This window comes from Phyllobates terribilis, unplaced genomic scaffold (genome assembly GCF_046119375.1).
Source record: "Phyllobates terribilis strain yellow unplaced genomic scaffold, ASM4611937v1 Scaffold_5__5_contigs__length_657084704, whole genome shotgun sequence".
NCBI lineage: Eukaryota > Metazoa > Chordata > Amphibia > Anura > Dendrobatidae > Phyllobates > Phyllobates terribilis.
This window is the reverse complement of record NW_027362765.1, coordinates 120226226-120249721: the sequence shown is the minus strand read 5'-3', so window position 1 is coordinate 120249721 and position 23496 is coordinate 120226226. Positions and strand designations below refer to the sequence as shown.

The following is a 23496-nucleotide window of genomic DNA, read 5'->3' as shown; positions in this document are numbered from 1 at the left end:
CCATGTATCCATCCTGGCAAAGTTGTTACAAGAATAAAAAAAAAGGGCTGAAAATGGTTTAAAAACGCTAAAAGTCACCAAATTGCTTGCACAAATTGTGCAGAAATTTTGCAACAATTCAAGCAGTTATAAGTCAGAATACCGGCTTGAACTTCTTGTTGAATTGGGCCCATAGGATATTCTGCAGATTTGAATATGTATTAGCATGGATTCCACAACTGAAATTCCTCAACAAGTAAGTGGAGAATCTACCACGACACCATCTATGGTTGGAAACAAGATTTGGTAATGGTAAATTAATTTGCAGGAGGAATAACAGAGGAATACAGGAGCAGACATTAATGATCTGTAAATATGAAATATAACTAAGGCACTCCTAAATAGATTTTTTTCACCACATCTCTGTACAGGTCAACTTTAGATCCTCTACTTGCCCTAAAGTAATGTATATATGACGCACCCCCTGGGCCGTGTGTGAAAAGGGGAATACCCGGAACCGAGTCTCTGTGTAATACTGGGGGTTGTAGTCTCCGTGGCGGCGACCCGGTCCCGTGGCTCAGGGTGGTCAAACCAGTGGCAGATCTGTTTACTTGGTTTTTTTGTAATACTTAAATGTCCGACTACGCCACCCGTGGATTGCGGTCACTGAGAACCGCCGCTGCGGGCAGACCGCTGAGGCTGATGTTGTGTGCGCAGCAGGGGGGAGTATAGCCTCAGGGCAGTGAGTGCAGATGGTGGGGGTGATGGTGCGCGGGAGCAGCAGCAATGACTCAGAGTCCAGTGATGCAGTTCAGGGTCTTTACTCACAGTTTTACACTCCAAGCCACTTCTGCAGATGATAGCTGCCCACTTCGTGCTGTGCTCACCAGGTAAGTGGCTCGGCCAACTCCCAGGTACCTTTGGAGCGCTTTTCAGGACCCCCTTCGTGTGTCCTTTCTCTGGCCTGTCGTACCCCACAATTGACCACGTTTCTGTCCAGCTGCCTCGGGCCTTGGCGGGCAAACGTATGTTCCGTTTCCCTGGTCCTATGTGGTGCCTTCCTAACGAGTGTAGTGAGGGGCCGTGCATGTACAATGCCACGGCCTCCGGTTACTAGCTGAGGGTAGTTGCTCTCCTCCACTAGATGAGGGATCCGGTTCCCTTTCTTGGCCTGACCCCCCTACTCTGGTAGCGGCGGGCGTGCGGTGGCGGCTAGCCGGTCCGCACCCCTGGGGTCCCTTCAGTCTTCTCTTAGAGCTTCCTCCATTCTTCTCCTCTCCGTTCCTCTCCTCCAGGGCCAGGCCTTGAGACTTGGCCTGCCTGCGGAGCAGAGCCCATGCTGAGCCTCTGCTCCCCGCCTCCTTCTCTCTCTGCTCTCTCTCTTCTTCTCCACTTTTCTCTGCTCTGACTCTAAGATGGTGCCCACCATATATACTCCACTATACAGTGCACCCGGGATCTACTCTCCCCACCCACACACTACCGGGTTCCCCCTTTCTAGGTGTTCCCTCCCCCCACTCCAGCCAGGGACAGGGACTGTTGTGCTCACACCCGGGAGCATTGTCGCCCTTTCCCCCGGAAATGCATGTGGGTGTTAGGGTCCTGAGCCACACTCCATCCTTACCTGGAAGTGAGATATCACACCACTGGGTGAGATGCAATACCTCTGTAGCGACCGAACCCTCGGGGCGCTACATATATTTTACTTGGCTTGTCCTTCTGGGTCCTAGTGCTTTAAAAGTGTGTCCAATTTTTTGGGTTAGACTAATGGAGGGCAGTATAACGAATTACCCTTGTTATTGGAAAGGTGGCTTTAGAGTCTGGTATGAGGACATTGATGGCCAGTCGACGTGCACATTCATATTACCTCTTTTCTTTTGCTTTTGTCTTCATAGTGCCGCTGACCTGTATATCCAGGAACATTTCCATCCATATGTTGAGAAAGGCCATCCTGAAGCTACACCTCTGAGAGTGAAATTTATTGATAGTCCCGTAAACAGAACCGAGCCTATCACACTTCAATACTGCCCTCTCAGCTCCGATAATTCTACCTTTGTCATACCCCCCCGGGACACTCTTGACAATTATCGCATTATTGTGACAACCGCGGTCACCTCTCGGGATCTTGATGTGCCGCGGGGTTACTTCAGCCATATCCTAATAGATGAGGCGGCACAAATGATGGAGAGTGAGGCTTTGATCCCTTTGGCTTTGGCAAACCATCATACACGTGTGGTCGTGGCTGGAGACCACATGCAGGAAACCCCACGGTTCTTTAATAAAAGAGATGGAGAGGAGCACACCATACTCACCCGTCTGTTCTCCCATTACCAAGGTAAAGACTCTCAAGTGGCCAAAAGTGGACGTATAATCTTCCACCAAAACTACCGCTCCGTCCCCGACATCATTTCCTTTGTGTCACGATGCTTCTACTTTGGCAGCAAGAATGCTATTGAGGCTTGTGCAGACAAACCAATGGAACCTCCAAATGGCAGCCACGCTCTGGGGCTTTACCATTGTCATGGCACATGTTCACTTGAGGGAAATTCATGGGTGAATCCGTCAGAAGCGTTTCAAGTGATTGAGATTGTGCAAGAAATTCTTAAACGGTGGCCCGAGCAGTGGGGAAGAGTGGACAGAAGGAAAATTTGCGTGGTGTCCCATGGAAGTCAGGTACTGTGGAAAAAAAAGTCATTTTTGTGTTTTCTAGATTTCATCTCATTGAAGGGGGTTTATAGTTATATTCTTGTACATAGTAGCACTATTATAGTAGTTATATTCCTGTATATAGTGGGCAGTATTATAGTAATATTCTTGTACATAGGAGCAGTATTAAAGTAGTTATATTCTTGTACATAGGAGCAGTATTAAAGTAGTTATATTCTTGTACATAGGGGTCAGTATTATAGTAGTTATATTCCTGTATATAGTGGGCAGTATTATAGTAGTTATATTCTTGTATATAGGGGCAGTATTGTAGTAGTTATATTCTTGTATATAGGGGCAGTATTGTAGTAGTTATATTCTTGTATATATGAGCAGTATTGTAGTAGTTATATTCTTGTATATAGGGGCAGTATTGTAGTAGTTATATTCTTGTATATAGGGGCAGTATTATAGTAGTTATATTCTTGTACATAGAGGGCAGTATTATAGTAGTTATATTCCTGTACCTGGGGGGCAGTATTATAGTAGTTATATTCCTGTATATAGTGGGCAGTATTATATTAGTTATATTCCTGTATATAGTGGGCAGTATTATAGTAGTTACCGTATTTTTCGGACTATAAGACGCACCGGACCATAAGACGCACCTAGGTTTTAGAGGAGGAAAATAAAAAAATAAAAATTTAAGCAAAAAATGTGGTCATGATGCACTTTTAAGGGGGAGGGGGTCTTCTGCTGACACTGGTATAGGGGTAATGTCCCTCAATTCTGACAATATCCCCCATCCTGGTATATATGCCACCCCCTTTCTTTTATATGTGGTCCCCATCCCCATCCTGGTATGCCTGGCATCCCTCCATCCTGGTATGCATGGCACCCCTCCATCCTTATCCTGGTATGCATGGCACCCCTCATCCCTATCCTGATATGCATGGCACCCCTCATCCCTGTCCTGGTATGCATGGCACCTCTCACCCCTGTCCTGGTATGCATGGCACCCCTCATCCCTGTCCTGGTATGCATGGCACCCCTCATCCCTGTCCTGGTATGCATGGCACCCCTAATCCCAATCCTGGTATGCATGGCACCCCTCATTCCTGTCCTGGTATGCATGGCACCCCTCATCCCTGTCCTGGTATGCATGGCACCCCTCATCCCTGTCCTGGTATGCATGGCACCCCTCATCCCTGTCCTGGTATGCATGGCACCCCTAATCCCAATCCTGGTATGCATGGCACCCCTCATTCCTGTCCTGGTATGCATGGCACCCCTCATCCCTGTCCTGGTATGCATGGCACCCCTCATCCCTGTCCTGGTATGCATGGCACCCCTCATCCCTGTCCTGGTATGCATGGCACCCCTCATCCCTATCCTGGTATGCATGGTCCCCCTAATCCCAATCAGGCTGCACATTAAAAAAAAATAAACACTCCTACTCACCTTTCTTCTCTCCTCCAGCGCTGCGTCCGGTCTGCCTGCACTGTTCTCTCCATGTGAGCCGCGCATGACATCACTACCATGCTCGGCTCACAAGGAGAGATCAGCTGCCGGAAGTCACTGCTCCCCACGTCGGGTCTGTGTGCGCGGGGAGCAGTGACTTCACTCTCCTTCATAGCCGGCACACAGCGGAGCCGCGCTGCGGCTGCTGCTACAGCTGGCTATCTCCTGTGCCCGCTCATTAAAGGGCATGAATATTCACCCCCTCCCCATGCCCATGGGCGTGGAGAGAGGTTGAATATTCATGCCCTTTAACAGCGGGCACAGGAGATAGCCGGCAGCAGCAGCGCGGCTACACTGTATACCGCTATTAAGGAGCATGAATATTCAGTGCTCCCCACGCCCCATGGTCGTGGGGAGCAGTGAATATTCATTTTCTTTAGCAGCGGGGACAGTGTAGGCTGCAGCTGGCGGCTGCTGCCTCCTGTGCCCCGCTCCTCCACCCATACCGCTCCCCCCACACCACCCATAAATATACCCCCCCCCCCCCAACATTCGGACCATAAGACGCACCCCCATTTTCCTCCAAAATTTTGGAGGAAAAAAGTGCGTCTTATGGTCTGAAAAATACGGTATATTCTTGTATATAGGGGCAGTATTATTGTAGTTATATTCTTGTATATAGGGGCAGTATTGTAGTAGTTATATTCTTCTATATAGGGAGGGGGCAGTATTATAGTAGTAGATTACCACAATGTCGTCAAAAAGTCATATCACTTCTATATCAACCATCAAAACACAGCCCAAGGTTATAAAGTGCTATACACTTAAAGATTTAAAAATGCAATTTTTATTGGAAAAACATAAGAAATACAATAAAATTAAGCTGGTGAACATACAGCGAACAAGGCAATGTAGAGCAATAAGTAAACTTATATATAGAGGGCCAAGTACGTACACAGTATAACATATACAGTATAACATATAAACTCAATTGAGGGTTAGGCTAAAGTGCAAGTGCTTATATATAGGGACAGTATTATAGTAGTTATATTCTTGTATATAGGTGAAGTATTATAGTAGTTATATTCTTGTACATAGGAGACCGTATTATAGTAGTTATATTCTTGTACATAGGGGACAGTATTATAGTAGTTATATTTTTGCACATAGGGGAAGTATTATAGTAGTTCTATTCTTATACATAGAGACAGTGTTATAGTAATATTTCTGTATATAGGGACAGCATTATAGTAGCTATATTCTTGTACATAGGAGCAGTATAATAGTAGTTATATTCTTGTACATAGGAGCCGTATTATAGTACTTATATTCTTGTACATAGGGGCAGTATGATAGTAGTTATATTATTGTAAATAAGAGGTAGTATCACACTAGTTACAAAATTCGTTGTTTTATACTTGTACATAAGGGGCAGTTTATAGTAGTTATTCTTGTACATAGGGGCAGTATTATAATGGATGTTTTAAATTGTGTATCTTTTTTTCCTCACTCTCCAGGTGAAGCTGATTCGACAGGAGCTTCGCAAAATAAGGCTATCTGATGTCACAGTAACAAACTACAGCAACATTATTGGTACGCCCTCCCTATAAAGAAACAGTTCAACTGTTTAATGCGGTGTTCTGAACTTTTTAAGTTGCTGTAATTAGCTAGACAGCATGAAAATAAGCAAGTTTGCAATTGACTTGCTTTTTCTATCTGCTGTCATTCTCTTGCAATGAGAGATTTTAACTTTTATAGTTTACAGCTACTTTCCATAGAGCTTGGCTTCTAGTGCCTGGAGAGTGCGCAGCAGTTACATGCCAGGAGAGATGTTAGCTCCTAACATACCAGCCACATCTCCAGATCATTGATTTCTATCCAGCAGTTAGCTGTTCACCTCCCTCAGGCTCTCACTCCCTTTCATCTTCTGAAGAGATATAGTTATAAATCACCAGTCAGCAGCTTTCAGATCAGGTTTCATAGTCACATCTAATACTACAGCTCTACTATTCACCAGAGCTGTCAGTCAACGAGCAGAGCCCGTCCTGCTAGAAACCAGGAAGTAAGGAGAATACACCTTTAAGTTCCTAAGAGACAGGTGTAGGGTTAGTTTTACTGAAAGCTTTATAACCAGAGAATTACCATGTGAACTCCATGCTAATGTTGCTCTAATTAGATTTAAATGCAGAGCCCAGTAACAACTGTGCCCAAGCTACTTGCCCATTTGTTCAACCTATGGCAATTTTGATCTATTTCTCATGTTATATTGTATATTTCATTTTATTCAGCTTTTGCCTTTAAATGTACTTATCTTTACAATTCTCTTTTGCAGGTTGTGAATACTTTGTCATCATTCTCAGCACTGTTCGGTCTGTGGACAGTCTGCCTGTTCAACCTCCATCCACATCTACCTTTAGCTTAGACTTTTTCTGCGATCCTCGAGTTCTGAACACGATCCTGACACGTGCTCGTGCCCAGGTCATAGTAGTTGGAGATGTGCTGGCCTTGTGTTCATTCGGTGGGTGCAGTCGAATTTGGAGGAACTACCTACGGGATTGTGTGAAGGCAGGAAGCGCTGTGCCAACAGATCTTAATGTGGAGGAGATAAAACAGGTCGTGTGTGACCTGGAAGCCTGGAGGCAACCGCAAGGAGAAGAAAACACTGATGGAGACACTGACTCTTGGATATCTGACTTGGACATCAATGCTGAAGATGCCATTCTTCAGGAATTGCTTGATAGCAAAACAGAGACCTTTGTCAGTGTGACAGAGGAAGGAATGGTGGAAATTGAGCCAAAAAACAATATAAGACAAAAAAGAGATCAATATACAGACTTTTCTACCCATAAACTTGAGCAGTACCTTAAGTTGCAACCCAATACCTACAAAGTTTGTCAACTGATCAAGGAAAACTTTGACCGAGGCTATGCTGTCACCCTTGACGAACGTCCACCCTGGCGCATAAATATTACTGGTCGCCTTAACTGTGGTCTCGGATTTAGTGGTGACAAAGTGGTCGTCCAGTTGTTTCCAAACACTAATAATCAAGCCGGAAAAGTGGTTGGAATATTAGAGGCAGGAGAAGAAAATCGTCGCTTTATATGTGTCATGGACCCTAGGGATCATAAGATTATGATTCCCATTGACAGATCAGTCACCAAGATTTTTTGTCCACCTTGTAAACGAGACCCAAACCTAATCCCAATCCGTAAATGGAAAGGTAGTTATTTTGTTACAGAACGTTTTGAGAAGATGACCAAGGAAATGAGACTGGGCCAATTGTTCCTGGTGGAAGTTGTAAGTTGGCGGGAGGGTTTCTACTACCCCTTTGGCATCGTAAACAGCATTTTACCACCTGTGCAAACTTTAGAACAAGGCCTTAACATCCTAAACCTGGAATATGGTATTGAAAATGGCAGTAATTACCCTGACGAGGTCATGGAAGAAGTAAAAAAAATTATTTATTACAACAAAGACAAAGGCAGAAAGGACTGCAGAAAGATTCTTACCTTCACTGTGGACCCTGCACATGCCAAAGACTTGGATGATGCTATCTCTGTACAAGACCTAGGTGACCACTACGAGATTGGTGTCCATATCACTGACCTGGCCGCTGTGATTCCCCAGGGTAGTGCTTTAGACAATGAAGCCAGAAGACGAGGAGTCACCTTCTACTCTGCCATACATGATGCAGTCCATATGCTGCCACATAAGTTGTGTTCAGATCTATGTAGCCTTAAACCAAATATGGACCGGCTGGCAATATCGCTATTTATGAAAGTGAAGAAGGACACTGAAGAAATGGTGGAAGGCTATTTTTGTCACACCATTATCTGCTCTAGGCGTCAGTTTTCCTATGAGGAGGCCAATTCCATTCTGCAAGCTAAGGCTGGAGATCCTCCAATATTTAGCACAGTAGAAGGATGCTTATGTATCGCCGGCAAGTTTTCAGATGTCCATCGCTTGTTCCGTCTTGAGAAAGCTTCCAATTACAAACAGCCTGATGAAGATCTTCCCCCGGGTTTTAGGAAAGCTCAACTGATGATTGAGGAATTAATGATTATGTACAACGGCTGGGTGGCAGACTATCTAACCAGCAAAGACAAACTGATGAATCTCACACCAGTGCGATGCCAGAATGGGCCAACCTTTTCAAAGATTGAAGAGCTACGAACCAAGTTTCAGCACCTTTTACCATTTTCTGCCTTCTTGTCACACCATTTGCTGGATGTTCCCGAATTACCAAGTCCCTCATCTAAACTTAAAGTCAACATGCTGGCCTCAGTCTGGAAGCAGCTGCAAGATGCAGCAGAAAAGCAAGACCATGTCAGAATCACAGACCTTCTCACCACTGAAGACCTGCACCCGCAGCTGAGCTATGCCGTTAGAGAATTAAGAACCCAAATGGGTCGTTCATATTTCAGCCAGGCAGGCTCACCAAATGCCAATGGGCATTACTCCCTCCAGCTATGTGCCTATACCTGGGCTTCATCGCCGCTTCGACGTTACATGGATATTGTGGTACAGAGATTGCTTCGAGGAGAACTAGGAGGTATGTCAACGTCCCTCATTTCCCCTAAAGAGATGGATTTAGTCTGCCTTAACTTTGATTTGAGGGTAAAAAAGGAGTCATCTTATGAAAAGAGAGGGCATGCACTGAAATTGGCAATATCCCTATATAAAGAAGTGCAGCAAAAGATGGCAGTGATCATTAGTGCCGATGCCAGGAATAAAAGTGTTAGAGTATCTTTCCCACTCAATGGAGACTCCTTGTCAAGACCAATGTCACTAGATTATAGCACTTTGCAACCAGTAGATCAACCAACATCTATAGAAAATGGCTCCAGTTTGTCCTGGAGACGCAGGGTATATTCCTACTCAACCTGCCGAGAAAAACCTCTGAAACACAATGTACGGAAAGACATGATCTCCTTTAATCCTAAAGCCTGGCATGAAGCAGTCTCAGCAATAAGCCAAGGGAAGCCAAATCAGGCAATAAATGCCTTAAAACAAGGTATTGAAAAAGTTGACCCCATGAGTTTTGTGAACCAAAGTCCCTGTGGTCACTTCTTGGAAATTACACTCAATTTGCACCCCGGGAACTGTCTTCCTATCCAGCTGTGCAGCGTTGTTGACCGCGGGTTACCTTTGCCCAGTCCCCAGCTCTGCTCTCCGGCACCAGGAATAGAACTTTGCTTGGAACATACATCTCGACCCATTGACTGCTTCTCTAGTCTGGCCAAACAAGCTCCTCTTATACGATACCGGACCATTAAAGAATACCAGTCAGTGTGGTTGCCACTTTGTGCCATGGAAGCAGTGGATTCAGCTGTTGGTGAAGGTGGAGGAATATTCTTGAGAGATGTCCCTGTGAAGTTTAAGAAAACAGGTGGTAGCACGAAAGCGGTGGGACTGGAAGGATTCTTTAAACTGACCTCTCCTATAATTCAAGATTGTGACCTTGACATGGACTTTCGTAACTGCTACCTATGCATTCGGATGGAAGGTTTGAAGAGATGCAACACCTCAGACCCCTCAGAATATGACAGCTATACATGGGTGGCACACGGCCTGACTAAAGTCAGCAACGAGGTTTCCAAAGAGGAAGGTGGCAAAGTGGCCTTCTATATACACCAGGCCACCATGAAGGAAGTTCCCAAAGCAGCCTTCGGACAGAAAGCCACATTCACTGTGGAAATCATACCAAAGCTGCTACCAGACATGTAAGAAACAAATCCTAATCCTAAACTTCTAAATGGTGAAACTTCCAAATTATGCTGTAGAGACCTAATCTATCTCACATCTGACTGTTTGTTACAGTTGTATCCAGTCTACACAATCCCCTGTGACACCAGACTGATACATTTTACCTGTACTGATACACTGTATCAGCAGGGGAGACATTTGTGTCTAGGACTGTTTAGAATGGATATATTGTAACAAATCTTCAGCTGTGAGAAGTATCAGCTCAGGACTTGTTTTCAGCCACTGGAAGTAATCAGAGTGTCTTCCTTCACTGAAACCAAGCAGAGAACCTGAAAATCACTAAAAATTTGAAGCACAAAGTATATTAGAAAGTTGCAGAATATTTTTGCTTCAAGATGAACTCATATCATGATTCCATTTAATCAATGTGAGCTGAAAAGTACAGTTGTAAGGATATCAATATGTGTAAGGGGTTTTCCAGGATTATCATATTGGTGACCTGGTGGTCCGACACCAGGCATTCCCACCAATAGTCTGCTATTAGCTCCAGAGTATATAAACAATGAAGGAAGCTGACCAGCACAGCGCCCTTCATTGTGAAGTGGCTGATCCTGAGTACTGCAGGACAGCAAGTATTCACTTCAATAGGAGCTGAACAGCAGAAACAATACAGGGCATCAATAAGCCTGGAAAACCCCTTTATGGTTTGGTTCTACAGACCTCATTTGGACGGCTTATTACAACTGTTAAATTGCACAAGAATACAGCCCACAATCACGTGCTATACTTATTCTGCATTTTGGGCTACGTTCCCACCATGAGCTTTTGGTGCATATTTTTTCTTACAACATGAATATGGGCACTTAGAAAAAGCCCAATAACCATAAATCTTTATTAACACAATGCTGCAAGGAAATGCGGGGCTCTATATTTCATTATTAACCATAATTACCACTCTATAAGGTGTACTTTTGTACAAAAGTAATATTGATATGGAGTTGTACTAGTGATATATCAATAAAAAATGTAATATATTTAAACCACATATATTCATATATTATACATAAAGAGGGTCACAGCTGGTTATTAAAGTGGCTAGTGCAATCAATCATGGCCACCAGTGTAACTGTAATCAAACATTATAAAACATGACCAATCAATACCCTTATATGTAGCAGATTATACAGTAACAAGGGCAATCAATCATATCAATCAATGACATTTTTATAGATATAGCACTAGTACAACTCCATATCAAAATTACTTTTGTACACCTTATAAAGTGGTAATTATGGTTAATAATGAAATGTAGAGCCCCGCATTTCCTAGCAGCATTGTGTTATCATTTAAAATTTGTTTATTTTAATTATATGTTAATAAAGATTTATGGTTAATATACTCTGGTTATTGAGCTTTTTATAGTGCCCGCATTCATGTTGTAATATTAATATTGAGTTATGGCCTTTGAATGAAAATTGTATGTTCTACATGAGTCAACCTTATGTTTACTGCATATTACAGTTCTAGCAGAGTGGATGGGATTTATAGAAATCTCCTGCCCACTGCGTAAACTGACCTGCGGTGCGAGTTTCAAATCTGCAGTATGTCAATTTCTCTTGTGGTTACGCTGAGGTTTCTGTGCGGAATTCCCTATAGACTTGCAGTAGGTGCGGAAAATCTGCAGGTAAAAACCGCACATGCGTTTGTAGTGTGTTTCCGCATCAAAATGCAATAAAAGTGCATGTAAAAAAATCCGCTGTGAAAAAACTGTAAGTTACCTAATTTAAATAATAAGTGCAGAAATTCTGCAGCGTCAAAAACTCACCAAAAGCTCATTGTGGGAACGTGGCCTTATGGAATGAGGCCTTAATGAGCCAAATCTATGCCAAACATGATTCCCTTTAACACTTGAGGCCTTCTTTTTAAAATGTATACATATATAGACACACACAATTTTTTTCTGTGTCACATCATCATATCTGTTGTTTACCCCTTTTTCAGACGTAAGGAGGAGGCTGTGAATCAACTAAATGGCGCCTCAGACTTGGCGAAATGTATTGTCCTGGGAAAGCAGGTTCCTGATAAAGGTGCGTAATGACCGGAAGGAGGTTAGACAAGATGAGGGCGGGAGATCAGTGCAGGGGTGAATGTGCGCTGTGATAGTAGTGTGACCAGATGGTCATCTGTCAGATGCAGATATTAATTCCTGATTTTCTGTGTCGTAGATTTGAATGTGAAGTTCAAGAAGCAGAACTCGTTCACCGTCCCTGAGCTTTCTTCTGGTTTAAATGCCAGTCAGACAGAAGCTGTAAGCAAAGCCCTGATGCAGCCCTTCACCCTGATACAGGGACCCCCTGGTAAGTGGATCTAAGACTTTCTGTATCCAAGTCTATCTTGTGTGATACTGTCTGCTGAGCTTCTGTGTCTAAGCTTATCATGTGTGAGCCATGTATCTAAGCCTATCATGTGTGATTCTGTGTGCTGAGCCATGTATCTAAGCTTATCATGTGTGATTCTGTGTGCTGACCTTCTGTATCTAAGCCTATCGTGTGATTCTGTGTGCTGAGCCATGTATCTAAGCCTATCATGTGTGATTCTGTGTGTTGACCTTCTGTATCCAAGTCTGTCATGTCAGATACTGTCTGCTGAGCCATGTATCTAAGCCTATCATGTGTGATTCTGTTTGCTGACCTTCTGTATCTAAGTCTTTCATGTATGATACTGTCTGCTGAGCTTCTGTGTTTAAGCCTATCCTGCTAAACTAAAGTATCTAAGTATAATGGATGATACTGTCAGCTGAGTCATGTATCTAAGCCTATCATGTGTGATTCTTTGTGCTGAGCCATGTATCTAAGCCTATCATGTATGATACTGTCTGCTGAGCCATGTTTCTAGGCCTGTCTTGTGTAATCATGTTTGTTGAGTTTCTGTACCTTAGCCTATCATGTGTGATACTGTCTGTTGAGCTTCTGTATCTAAGCCTTCCATGTGTGATACTGTCTGCGGAGCCATGTGTCTCAGCCTATCATATATGAAACTGCTGAGCTGTGTATCTAAGTCAGTCATGTGTCATACTGTCTAGTGAGCCATGTATCTCAGCATACCGTGTATGATATCTGTTGAGCTGTGTTTCTAAGACTGTCATGTGTGATACAGTCTGCTCAGTCATGTATCTAAGCAGATCATGTATAATACTGTTTTCTAAACCTATCCTTTGTGATACGGACTGATTACTTTTTGTATCTGAGGCTGTCATGTGTGATACTGTGTGCTGGTGTACCTAAGCTAATCATGTGTGATGTTGTCAGCTGACCATCTATGTCTAAGCCTCTCATATATAATACTGTCTTGTGTGTTACTGTATCTGAGCCTGCCTTGTGTGATACTGTCTACTGAGCTTCCATATGTAAGCGTATTATGTATGATATGAGCTTCTGTATCTAAGCCTGTAATTTGGGATACTGTCTTCTGAACTCCCGTCTGCTGAGCTGATGTATCTAAGCCTATCATGTGCAATACTGTCTGCTGAGCTGATGTATCTAAGCCTATCATGTGCAATACTGTCTGCTGAGCTGATGTAGCTAAGCCTATCATGTGCAATACTGTCTGCTGAGCTGATGTATCTAAGCCCATCATGTGCAATACTGTCTGCTGAGTTGTGTATCTAAGCCTATCATGTGCAATACTGTCTGCTGAGCTGATTTATCTAAACCTGTCTTGTGTGATACTGTCTTCTGAGCTAATGTATCTAAGCCCATCATGTGTGATACTGTCTGCTGAGTCGATGTATCTAAGCCCATCATGTGTGATACTGTCTGCTGAGTCGATGTATCTAAGCTGTGCAGGGTATATTCCGGTAACCTATGGGCTCTTCTCTTCCATCAGGCACTGGGAAGACTATAGTCGGCGCTCACCTGGTTTACTGGTTCAATGAAGCAAATCGAGATCTAGAGACTTCGACAATGGACGAAGATGAAGGGAAAGTGGGCAACAGGCAGGTGCTCATGTACTGCGGCCCCTCCAATAAGTCTGTGGACGTTGTAGCCGGTAAGTTAGGAGCTTATATAGGAGGAAACGATGAGGATGTTGCCCTGTTCACCAGACAGGTGCCACTATGGGCAATGCTTCATTTTAGTACAAGTGTGAACAGACGGAGATGGTGACAGAACAGGAGAATCCTAATATTGGTCTTATTGTTTCTAGAAAAGCTCCTCCCACTTCGTGACAAACTCCGCATACTGCGCGTATATAGTGAGCAGATGGAGCTGTCTGAATTTCCTTACCCCGGGAGCAACCTCAGAGTATCCGGATACCTCAGGGAGGGTAAACCACTGCAAGGTCTCAGGTAACGCACCCATAGACTTATAGTCATTGTACAGGCAGATGATAGGAGGAGTAGTCCAGTACAGTATTAAGTGCATGTTGTCTCTCACAGACCGATCACCTTGCATCACCGGATCCGCCTGCCCTCAAATCCGTATTTCTGGCAAATTCGAGAAATGGATGCACAAATTCAGAGAGGAGATGTGATATCACTGGAAAATGTGGCCAAGTAAGGAGGAAGGGATGGGCTTGTCACCGGGGTCTTCTCCCCTGTCTGTATCTCCTCTCCCCCTGCACTCACCCGTCTGTCTCTCCTCACCCCCTGCACTCACCCGTCTGTGTCTCCTCCCCTGCACTCACCCATCTGTCTCTCCTCACCCCCTGCACTCACCCGTCTGTCTCCTCCCCTGCACTCACCCGTCTGTGTCTCCTCTCCCCTGCACTCACCCGTCTGTGTCTCCTCTCCCCTGCACTCACCCGTCTGTCTCTCCTCACCCCCTGCACTCACCCGTCTGTCTCTCCTCACCCCCTGCACTCACCCGTCTGTCTCTCCTCACCCCCTACACTCACCCGTCTGTCTCTCCTCACCCCCTGCACTCACCCGTCTGTGTCTCCTCTCCCCTGCACTCACCCGTCTGTCTCTCCTCACCCCCTGCACTCACCCGTCTGTCTCTCCTCACCCCCTGCACTCACCCGTCTGTCTCCTCCCCTGCACTCACCCGTCTGTCTCTCCTCACCCCCTGCACTCACCCGTCTGTGTCTCCTCCCCTGCACTCACCCGTCTGTATCTCCTCACCCCCTGCACTCACCCGTCTGTGTCTCCTCTCCCCTGCACTCACCCGTCTGTGTCTCCTCTCCCCTGCACTCACCCGTCTGTGTCTCCTCTCCCCTGCACTCACCCGTCTGTGTCTCCTCTCCCCTGCACTCACCCGTCTGTGTCTCCTCTCCCCTGCACTCACCCGTCTGTGTCTCCTCTCCCCTGCACTCACCCGTCTGTGTCTCCTCTCCCCTGCACTCACCCGTCTGTGTCTCCTCTCCCCTGCACTCACCCGTCTGTCTCTCCTCACCCCCTGCACTCACCCGTCTGTCTCTCCTCCTCCCCTGCACTCACCCGTCTGTCTCCTCCCCTGCACTCACCCGTCTGTCTCTCCTCACCCCCTGCACTCACCCGTCTGTCTCCTCCCCTGCACTCACCCGTCTGTCTCCTCCCCTGCACTCACCCGTCTGTCTCCTCCCCTGCACTCACCCGTCTGTCTCCTCCCCTGCACTCACCCGTCTGTCTCCTCCCCTGCACTCACCCATCTGTATCTCCTCTCCCCTCTCCCCTGCACTTACTTTTCCTTAAATCTTCCCTTGTACCTTTATTTTCTTTGTATCCCTTTCATTATGTCTACATCTATCCATACCTCCTCCCCTCAGTAGTCACCTTTGCACTCATCTGTGTTTTCTGAAATAGGTATAAAAAATTACTCGGCGATGCTCGAAAATTTGAACTTGAAAACCACGACATCATTCTGTGCACCTGTGTTACCTCATCCAGCAAAACCCTGACAAATTTGCCGGTGTGTCAGGTTATTATAGATGAGAGCGCAATGTGCACGGAGCCAGAGACGCTGGTTCCCATTGTCAGCCACAAGAATGTACAGTCGGTAAGTGAGCCTACAGCTGCTGCCCATCGCTTTCTGAACCTTATGATGTGATTGTCACTCACAGTCTTTCTCTACCACAGGTTGTTCTGATTGGAGATCATCGTCAGCTGCGGCCCGTGATCAAGAATGAATTCTGCCGCACTCTGAAAATGGATCGTTCACTGTTTGAGAGATATCAGGAGAGGGCGCTGTTGCTGGACACGCAGTACCGCATGGTGAGTGATTTTTGCCTACCATAGAGGCTGATCTCACTACTGCGAAACCGCACAGAGTCCCTGCTGTAGTGAACATGCTGCTCTTTCACAGTTATAAACCTTACCTGTAGTCACCACTAGGGGGATTTCACAACAAGTAGAGTCACACTGCTCTCAGTACCAGCTGGCAGAATTAGCATAAAGCCAAGGCCCCACTATCAGTATTTGGTCAGTATTCGGTCAGTATTATATCTCAGAAGTGGGAGCCAAAACCAGGTGAGGAACAATCAGAGAAAAGGTATAATAGAAACATGTCACCAATTCTGCATTTATCACCCACTCCTGAGAAAAAATACTGACCGAATACTGACCAAATACTGATAGAACGGCCGTAGCCTAACATGGCTGCACTCAGAACAGCACCACAAGGGGGATGGCTGCCCCAAGCCACTCACTTAAAGGGGCCTACTAACAAATAGGCAAATTGATGCTCGAGCACATCACTCAATACTTCATTGTCATGGCTCAGGACCCCGCCTCCTCTGTGTCACGGCTCAGGGCCCCGCCACCTCTGTAGCACGTCTCAGGGCCCCGCCTCCTCTGTGGCACGTCTCAGGGCCCCGCCTCCTCTGTGGCACGGCTCAGGGCCCCGCCTCCTCTGTGGCACGTCTCAGGGCCCCGCCTCCTCTGTGGCACGTCTCAGGGCCCCGCCTCCTCTGTGGCACGGCTCAGGGCCCCGCCTCCTCTGTGGCACGGCTCAGGGGTCCGCTTCCCTAAACAGATTTTAATAGGTGATGGCAGCTGAAGCCTTGAGCGATCGGACATTGTAGGTAGCGGATTGTAATAAACCTCATGTCTCCTCTGCTTTCTCTCTGTCTCCAGCATTCGGATATCTGTGAATTCCCGTCCAATCAGTTCTACGATGGTCGCTTGCGCACTTCAACCTCACTCAGGCTACAGCCCAGTCTATTCTCCTACCAAAACTACGGCTGCCCCCTGCTGTTTGGGAAGGTGTTTGGACAGGAGCAGAGTTTGACAGTGACCAGTGAAGAAGGAAATATTAACTCAAAAGCAAACCCTAAAGAGGCTGAGCAGGCGGTATGTATACACCTCCCCCCGTCCCTCCACCTCGCTGCCTAAAGTGGCCACCGCTATCATATGCAGCCCATATACTAGAAAACTAATATAATGCGGATCTGAATGTAGTAAAAAGGATTATTCCCAGGGCTATTTAATGTCTAGTCCAAAATTTGGTATTGATTAGGCTCATTCATATCTTTATAAGGGCCAGGCTTCACAGAGTTAAATTATAGAATTTGTTCTGACTTTAGCCACCACTAGGGGCAGAAATGGGTTCTATTGTTTAACATCAGGTTCTTGCTTATGTTTGCAAACTGCGCCCATTTAAATACCACACCCATTTTCACAACACTTTCCTCAACCAGAAAATACAAGTAACAGTAAGTAAAAGTAAAGGCACTTTACCCTTCTTACCCCATCTGTACCTTCATTCATAGTCTCATTGCCTCCTGTCAAGTGCACGCTGTTCCAGTCAAACTGTCGGTTTCTTCTTACTATGGTGAACAGTATTTTATTAAAAGGGTTTTCTACAAGTTTTGAAAATTGGTACTAAGGGAACTCTTCTCAAATTGGAAAGGGTGACCTCCTGTCCGTCTGTCCCCTCAACTGTCTGCCGCACATAATCTTTAGCCTCAGCAGCCACAAGCCAAATATGCACGAAATAGCATTACAATGTGACCAGTTCACATATTATCACCATATAGTGACCGAATAATGCCACATACAAGAAACAAATACTGCAACGCCATGACTATACCACATATTACCACCACATAGTGACCGAATAATACCACATACAAGAAGCAAATACTGCCACACCATGACTAGACCACATATTACCACCACATAGTGACCGAATAATACCACATACAAGGAACAAATACCACCACACCATGACCAGACCATATATTATCACCACATAGTGACCAAATACTACCACATACAAGGAACAAATATCACCACATAGTGACCGAATAAAACACATGCAAGTAACAAATACCGTCACACCATGACCAAACCACATAATAGTGACCGAATATTATAATACTGATCACTAATAAAAACCACAATACTAATAACACTAATATTACCATATAGTGTAAGTATACAGGTAATACAGTGATCACTGGTGACATTATACACAGGAGCTCTGTATATACTATATAGTGTACTGTGAGTGTACAGGTAATACAGTGACTTACCAGTGACGTCTTTAGTTGAAGTAATTTATCTTCGTTTTTCTTCAACTGATGGCTATCACTTCTTTATCTATAGCTGATCGTTTCTAGAACACACTCCCCACTTTTTACCTGACTTCTACACTTCACCAGATAAAAGGAAAAAAGCAACATAGTGCTGCCTTGCACACTAACAGGACCTCCCTGTTTCCCCCCCCCATTGAAAACAGTATCCTCAAAAGTAAAATATATTACAGCAGTAATAATGTCCCTTAATTGGCCCCTACAGTAATTATGTCCCCTACTTGCCACCATAAACTAATTATGAATGTTCCTCATTCTGGACTCCATACAATAGTTATGTCACCCATCATGGCCCCCTCCTGTAATAATGTCCCTCATCCTATAATAATCTTATCCTGGCCCCTTTCTGTAATAATATCCTTCATCATGGGTCCCTTCCTGTAATAATGTCCTCCATCCTGGGCCCCTTCCTGTAATAATGTCCCCGTCCTGGGCCTTTCCTGTAATAATGTCCCCATAGTGAGCCTCTTTATTTAATAATTTTCCTCATCCTGGTCCCCACGTGTCCCCCATGCTGGTCCTTATATGTCCCCAATATTGCCGCTTTGCTGTAACAAAATGTTAAAAATAGTCTTCTTTCCTGTCCTCTGTCCTGCGGCGTCCTCCATATGTGGGGCGGTCGGGCCGTTGCATGGCAGTGACATTAAACGCCGGCGACGTGCGTGTCGACGTCAGCTGCCAGGCCTCTGATAGGCTGGCAGCTATTTTAACTATTGCGGTGCAGAAAGCCGGTGGCTTTCTGTGCCGTAATACATTTCAACTGAATGTGCTTCCGAGCAATGTGAATGTGCTAACCTTAACCCTTAAAAAACACAAATGATGACTCGAGCCCGCTGTTTATAGTAACGAAAATTCGATCACTAATTTTCTCAATTAATTTTTCAGGTGCGTTTGGCAAAACTTCTGGTCAGTCGGTCTGTTTCTGCCAAAGACATCGTTATCCTGACCCCTTACAATGCCCAGGTGGCAGAGGTCACAAAGAGACTGCAAGAACAGGGACTGAAGGAGGTGACCGCCTGCACCATCATGAAAAGCCAAGGTTGCTGTTAGCTCATTATGTGGCTTTTCTATTAGTGGTGTTATACAGCAGTATTACATATACCTTTCCTCCACCTGCAGGAAGTGAGTGGCGATATGTCATCTTTTCCACCGTCCGTACGACTTTGGCTGAGGAGTACGATTCCCGACCTACCTACAGTTGGCTGCTGAAATACCTTGGTGTTCTTTCAGACCCAAATCAGATCAATGTGGCGCTTACAAGAGCAAAGGAGGGGCTGTGTGTCCTAGGTAAGGAGGATGTATACAGTGCAGAGCACATCACCGATCACACAGTACACAGTGCAGAGCACATCATTAATTACACAGTATACAGTGCAGAGCACATCATTAATCACACAGTATACAGTGCGGAGCACATCACCAATCACACAGTACACAGTGCGGAGCACATCACCGATCACACAGTACACAGTGCGGAGCACATCATCAGTCACACAGTATACAGTGCGGAGCACATCACCAATCACACAGTATACAGTACGGAGCACATCACCGATCACACAGTATACAGTACGGAGCACATCACCGATCACACAGTATACAGTGCGGAGCACATCACCGATCACACAGTATACAGTGCGGAGCACATCACCAATCACACAGTACACAGTGCGGAGCACATCACCGATCACACAGTATACAGTGTGGAGCACATCACCGATCACACAGTATACAGTGTGGAGCACATCATTAATCACACAGTATACAGTGCGGAGCACATCACCGATCACACAGTATACAGTGCGGAGCACATCACCGATCACACAGTATACAGTGTGGAGCACATCATTAATCACACAGTATACAGTGCGGAGCACATCACCGATCACACAGTATACAGTGCGGAGCGCATCACCAATCACACAGTATACAGTGTGGAGCACATCATTAATCACACAGTATACAGTGCGGAGCACATCACCGATCACACAGTATACAGTGCGGAGCACATCACCGATCACACAGTATACAGTGTGGAGCACATCATTAATCACACAGTATACAGTGCAGAGCGCATCACCGATCACACAGTATACAGTGCGGAGCACATCACCGATCACACAGTATACAGTGTGGAGCACCTCATTAATCACACAGTATACAGTGCGGAGCACATCACCGATCACACAGTATACAGTGCGGAGCACATCACCGATCACACAGTATACAGTGCGGAGCACATCATCAGTCACACAGTATACAGTGCGGAGCACATCACCAATCACACAGTACACAGTGCGGAGCACATCATCAGTCACACAGTATACAGTGCGGAGCACATCACCAATCACACAGTATACAGTGCAGAGCGCATCACCGATCACACAGTATACAGTGCGGAGCGCATCATCAGTCACACAGTATACAGTGCGGAGCACATCATCAGTCACACAGTATACAGTGCGGAGCACGTCACCGATCACACAGTATACAGTGCGGAGCACATCATCAGTCACACAGTATACAGTGCGGAGCACATCATCAGTCACACAGTATACAGTGCAGAGCACATCATCAGTCACACAGTATACAGTGCAGAGCACATCACCGATCACACAGTATACAGTGCGGAGCGCATCATCAGTCACACAGTATACAGTGCGGAGCACGTCACCGATCACACAGTATACAGTGCAGAGCACATCACCAATCACACAGTATACAGTGCAGAGCACGTCTTATATTTCTTTGTGTTTTAATCATTATTGCATAACTTATCTCGTTGCAGGAAATCCTCTCCTATTACGATGTTCTCATCTCTGGGAGCAGCTGCTGCAGCACTACAGCCAGAAAGCGGCAGTTGTAGATTGCACTGACATCAATGTTCTAGCTCCGCGCCGTCGCGTAGAGTATCTGAACTGGTTGAGAACAGAATCACCAACCAGGCGGCATCACTTTAGAAATTACCTTTATGCATCTCCGGTGTAAATATTCCAAAAATAGTGGAAAATTCCTTAGTAGCCCATCAGCCAATGTAACTGATTCCCCAAAATTCTATTAATGGAATATTCCTGTAAAAACTGCCATGGGAGCATACAAGGGGTAACTATAGGGGGCTGCAGTGATCAACCTTATACATGTAACTCAGTGCAGGCACTGATAGCATGAAATGGAGTGATATATGCTGCTACCCTGTGGTCATATGTGGAACTGCAGGTTTTAAAATATATATTTTTTTCTGACTCTTTTTTTTTTTTTTTTTGGACTGGGGTCAGCCATTTGTACCCTCCACACCCCCACCATTCATCGTATTCATTTGTGGACCAGCAGAGTGGGGGTAGATTTGGACCAAAAAAATATGTTGTTACCAGCAGCGAGTCATCTTCTTACATTTTTCGAAGATTTTTATTCTTGTGTGAAACATTCCATTACCCGATGGTCACCAGCGTATTCTGAATTTGTATGTGTCTAGCATTAGAGTGCTAGCTCCTCAGGTAAACCCTACTAGCACTGATATTTGTTAACTGCCTTCCCTCTTTTTTAACATTTTATCTATTTTAACTTATGAAGAAATTTTATAAATTTTAAAATTAAGAGATTTTAAAGCTTTATTTGCTTTTTAGGATGGGGTAAGGAGTAGATCTAAAGGAACAGTCCATGGTGGCATGTCTGGTGTGCCCCCTTGTGGCCTGCAGTAGGCAGAACACTGTGCTTGGCCTGGTGTGTTCCTTTAAGATTTTCTGAGCCTTTTCTGTTTTCGGACAGAGCTATGGTTGTACAAATACAATGTCAGTGTTTTTTTTTATCTTTTTATTTTATAAATTGAAACAATGTTTGTAATTTTAACTATAATTGAAAGATTAATTGTGAATTAAATGTCTATTTGCCGCAATATCTGTTGTCATTTCATCAGTATTATCACCGAAATGTGACGTGGCCTCTTTGCCGCCTTATTTCCTACCTTAATATATAACCATATAGACCCTGGGATTACATCCTCTGCAAGGAAAAGGAAATTGTATAGTCTTAATTAAAAAATATCCACTGTTTTGAGTATAAAGTTCCTATGTAGAGCTGTGTGTCACTATGGCTACAAACTACAAATAAACCCTATGGGGCAAATTCACCAACACTTTTACCCCCCAAAAATGGTGTAAAAGCTTTGAAAAGTTGCAACTTTTTTGAACTTGGTTGGCAATTTTTAGCTTTTTTATGCCAGTTTGAACCAGCTCTGTGGAAATGGCGACACAGGGAGGAGTCAGGAAATGGCCATGCCCGCCCGTCAAATTAATCAAAGGTGTTGGCGTTTTGTACACCAGAAATCCTACTCCAGTCTCTGACTAGAGTAGCATTTCCGGAAAAAAAGGGATGCGCCAAATTCATTAAGTCGCAAGCGCCTCTTAATGAATTTGGCGCCGTGTACTCAAGCAACACTGGTGTAGTGCAAGTGTGCTCTATGCCAGTGTTGATAAATCCACCCCAATGTATCACCACACACTATGCCCCGATTCATCAATACAGATGATTTCCTCTCCATTCTTAATGAGGAGGCATATGGGGGAGTCAGATGCTCCCGATTCATGAAGGTGCGCACACCTCTTAATAATTCAGGAGAGTCTGACGAGTGGTGTGCGCCTCTGTGAACCATGCCAGAAATCTTACTCTGGTGCCTGACTGGAGTAAGATTTATGGCTTAAGAAATGCCACAGTTCATCATGAATTAGACATGCCGCGGTGTCACACCTGTTCCCCATCTCTACTTTTCCCATTTTGGTGGAGGTGGGGGAAACTGGCGTAAAAATGCTTTTTGACTTTTCCATACTGTTACAACGTAGGTTTAGGAGCTATGCCCACATAATCTAGTTTATTGAAGACTGGGCGTGAAATCAAAGCATGGCAGAGGGGTCGAGGCAGGAGAAGACCCTATCCACACTCCCACCCTTGTGCACCGACATCTCAGAAACTTCAAATGCTGATTAAACAACCAAAATGCGGATTTCTTCACCATATCAATTTAATTAGTATAATAACAGTGCCATTATGGCCATTCTTTGCTTAACATTACTAAATTGTGCTGACATGTTCTCTTTAGAATGTTATTTAATTCTTTATTTAACCCCTTCTTGATGTGTGACAGAAGCTGAGCATGGTACCATACCTGGCAGATGCTGACTGTGTTACACAGCCAGCATCTAC

The 23496-nt window shown here is 44.9% G+C and overlaps 1 protein-coding gene across 1 annotated transcript in view; it reads left to right on the top strand.

Annotated features, from left to right (window-relative positions):
* The window catches only part of HELZ2 (helicase with zinc finger 2), a 30951-nt gene extending 8800 nt beyond the window's left edge, over window positions 1-22151 (top strand). The window contains exons 8-21 of the mRNA XM_073682864.1: window positions 1875-2652; window positions 5604-5679; window positions 6419-9809; window positions 11794-11879; window positions 12018-12149; window positions 13678-13839; window positions 13996-14137; window positions 14228-14344; window positions 15572-15764; window positions 15845-15979; window positions 16841-17056; window positions 19186-19339; window positions 19420-19587; window positions 21089-22151. Coding sequence (XP_073538965.1) covers window positions 1875-2652; window positions 5604-5679; window positions 6419-9809; window positions 11794-11879; window positions 12018-12149; window positions 13678-13839; window positions 13996-14137; window positions 14228-14344; window positions 15572-15764; window positions 15845-15979; window positions 16841-17056; window positions 19186-19339; window positions 19420-19587; window positions 21089-21288 — 5950 coding nt within the window. The 3' untranslated portion in view covers window positions 21289-22151. The remainder of the gene's footprint in view (window positions 1-1874; window positions 2653-5603; window positions 5680-6418; window positions 9810-11793; window positions 11880-12017; window positions 12150-13677; window positions 13840-13995; window positions 14138-14227; window positions 14345-15571; window positions 15765-15844; window positions 15980-16840; window positions 17057-19185; window positions 19340-19419; window positions 19588-21088) is intronic.
* Window positions 22152-23496: the final 1345 nt, after the last annotated feature.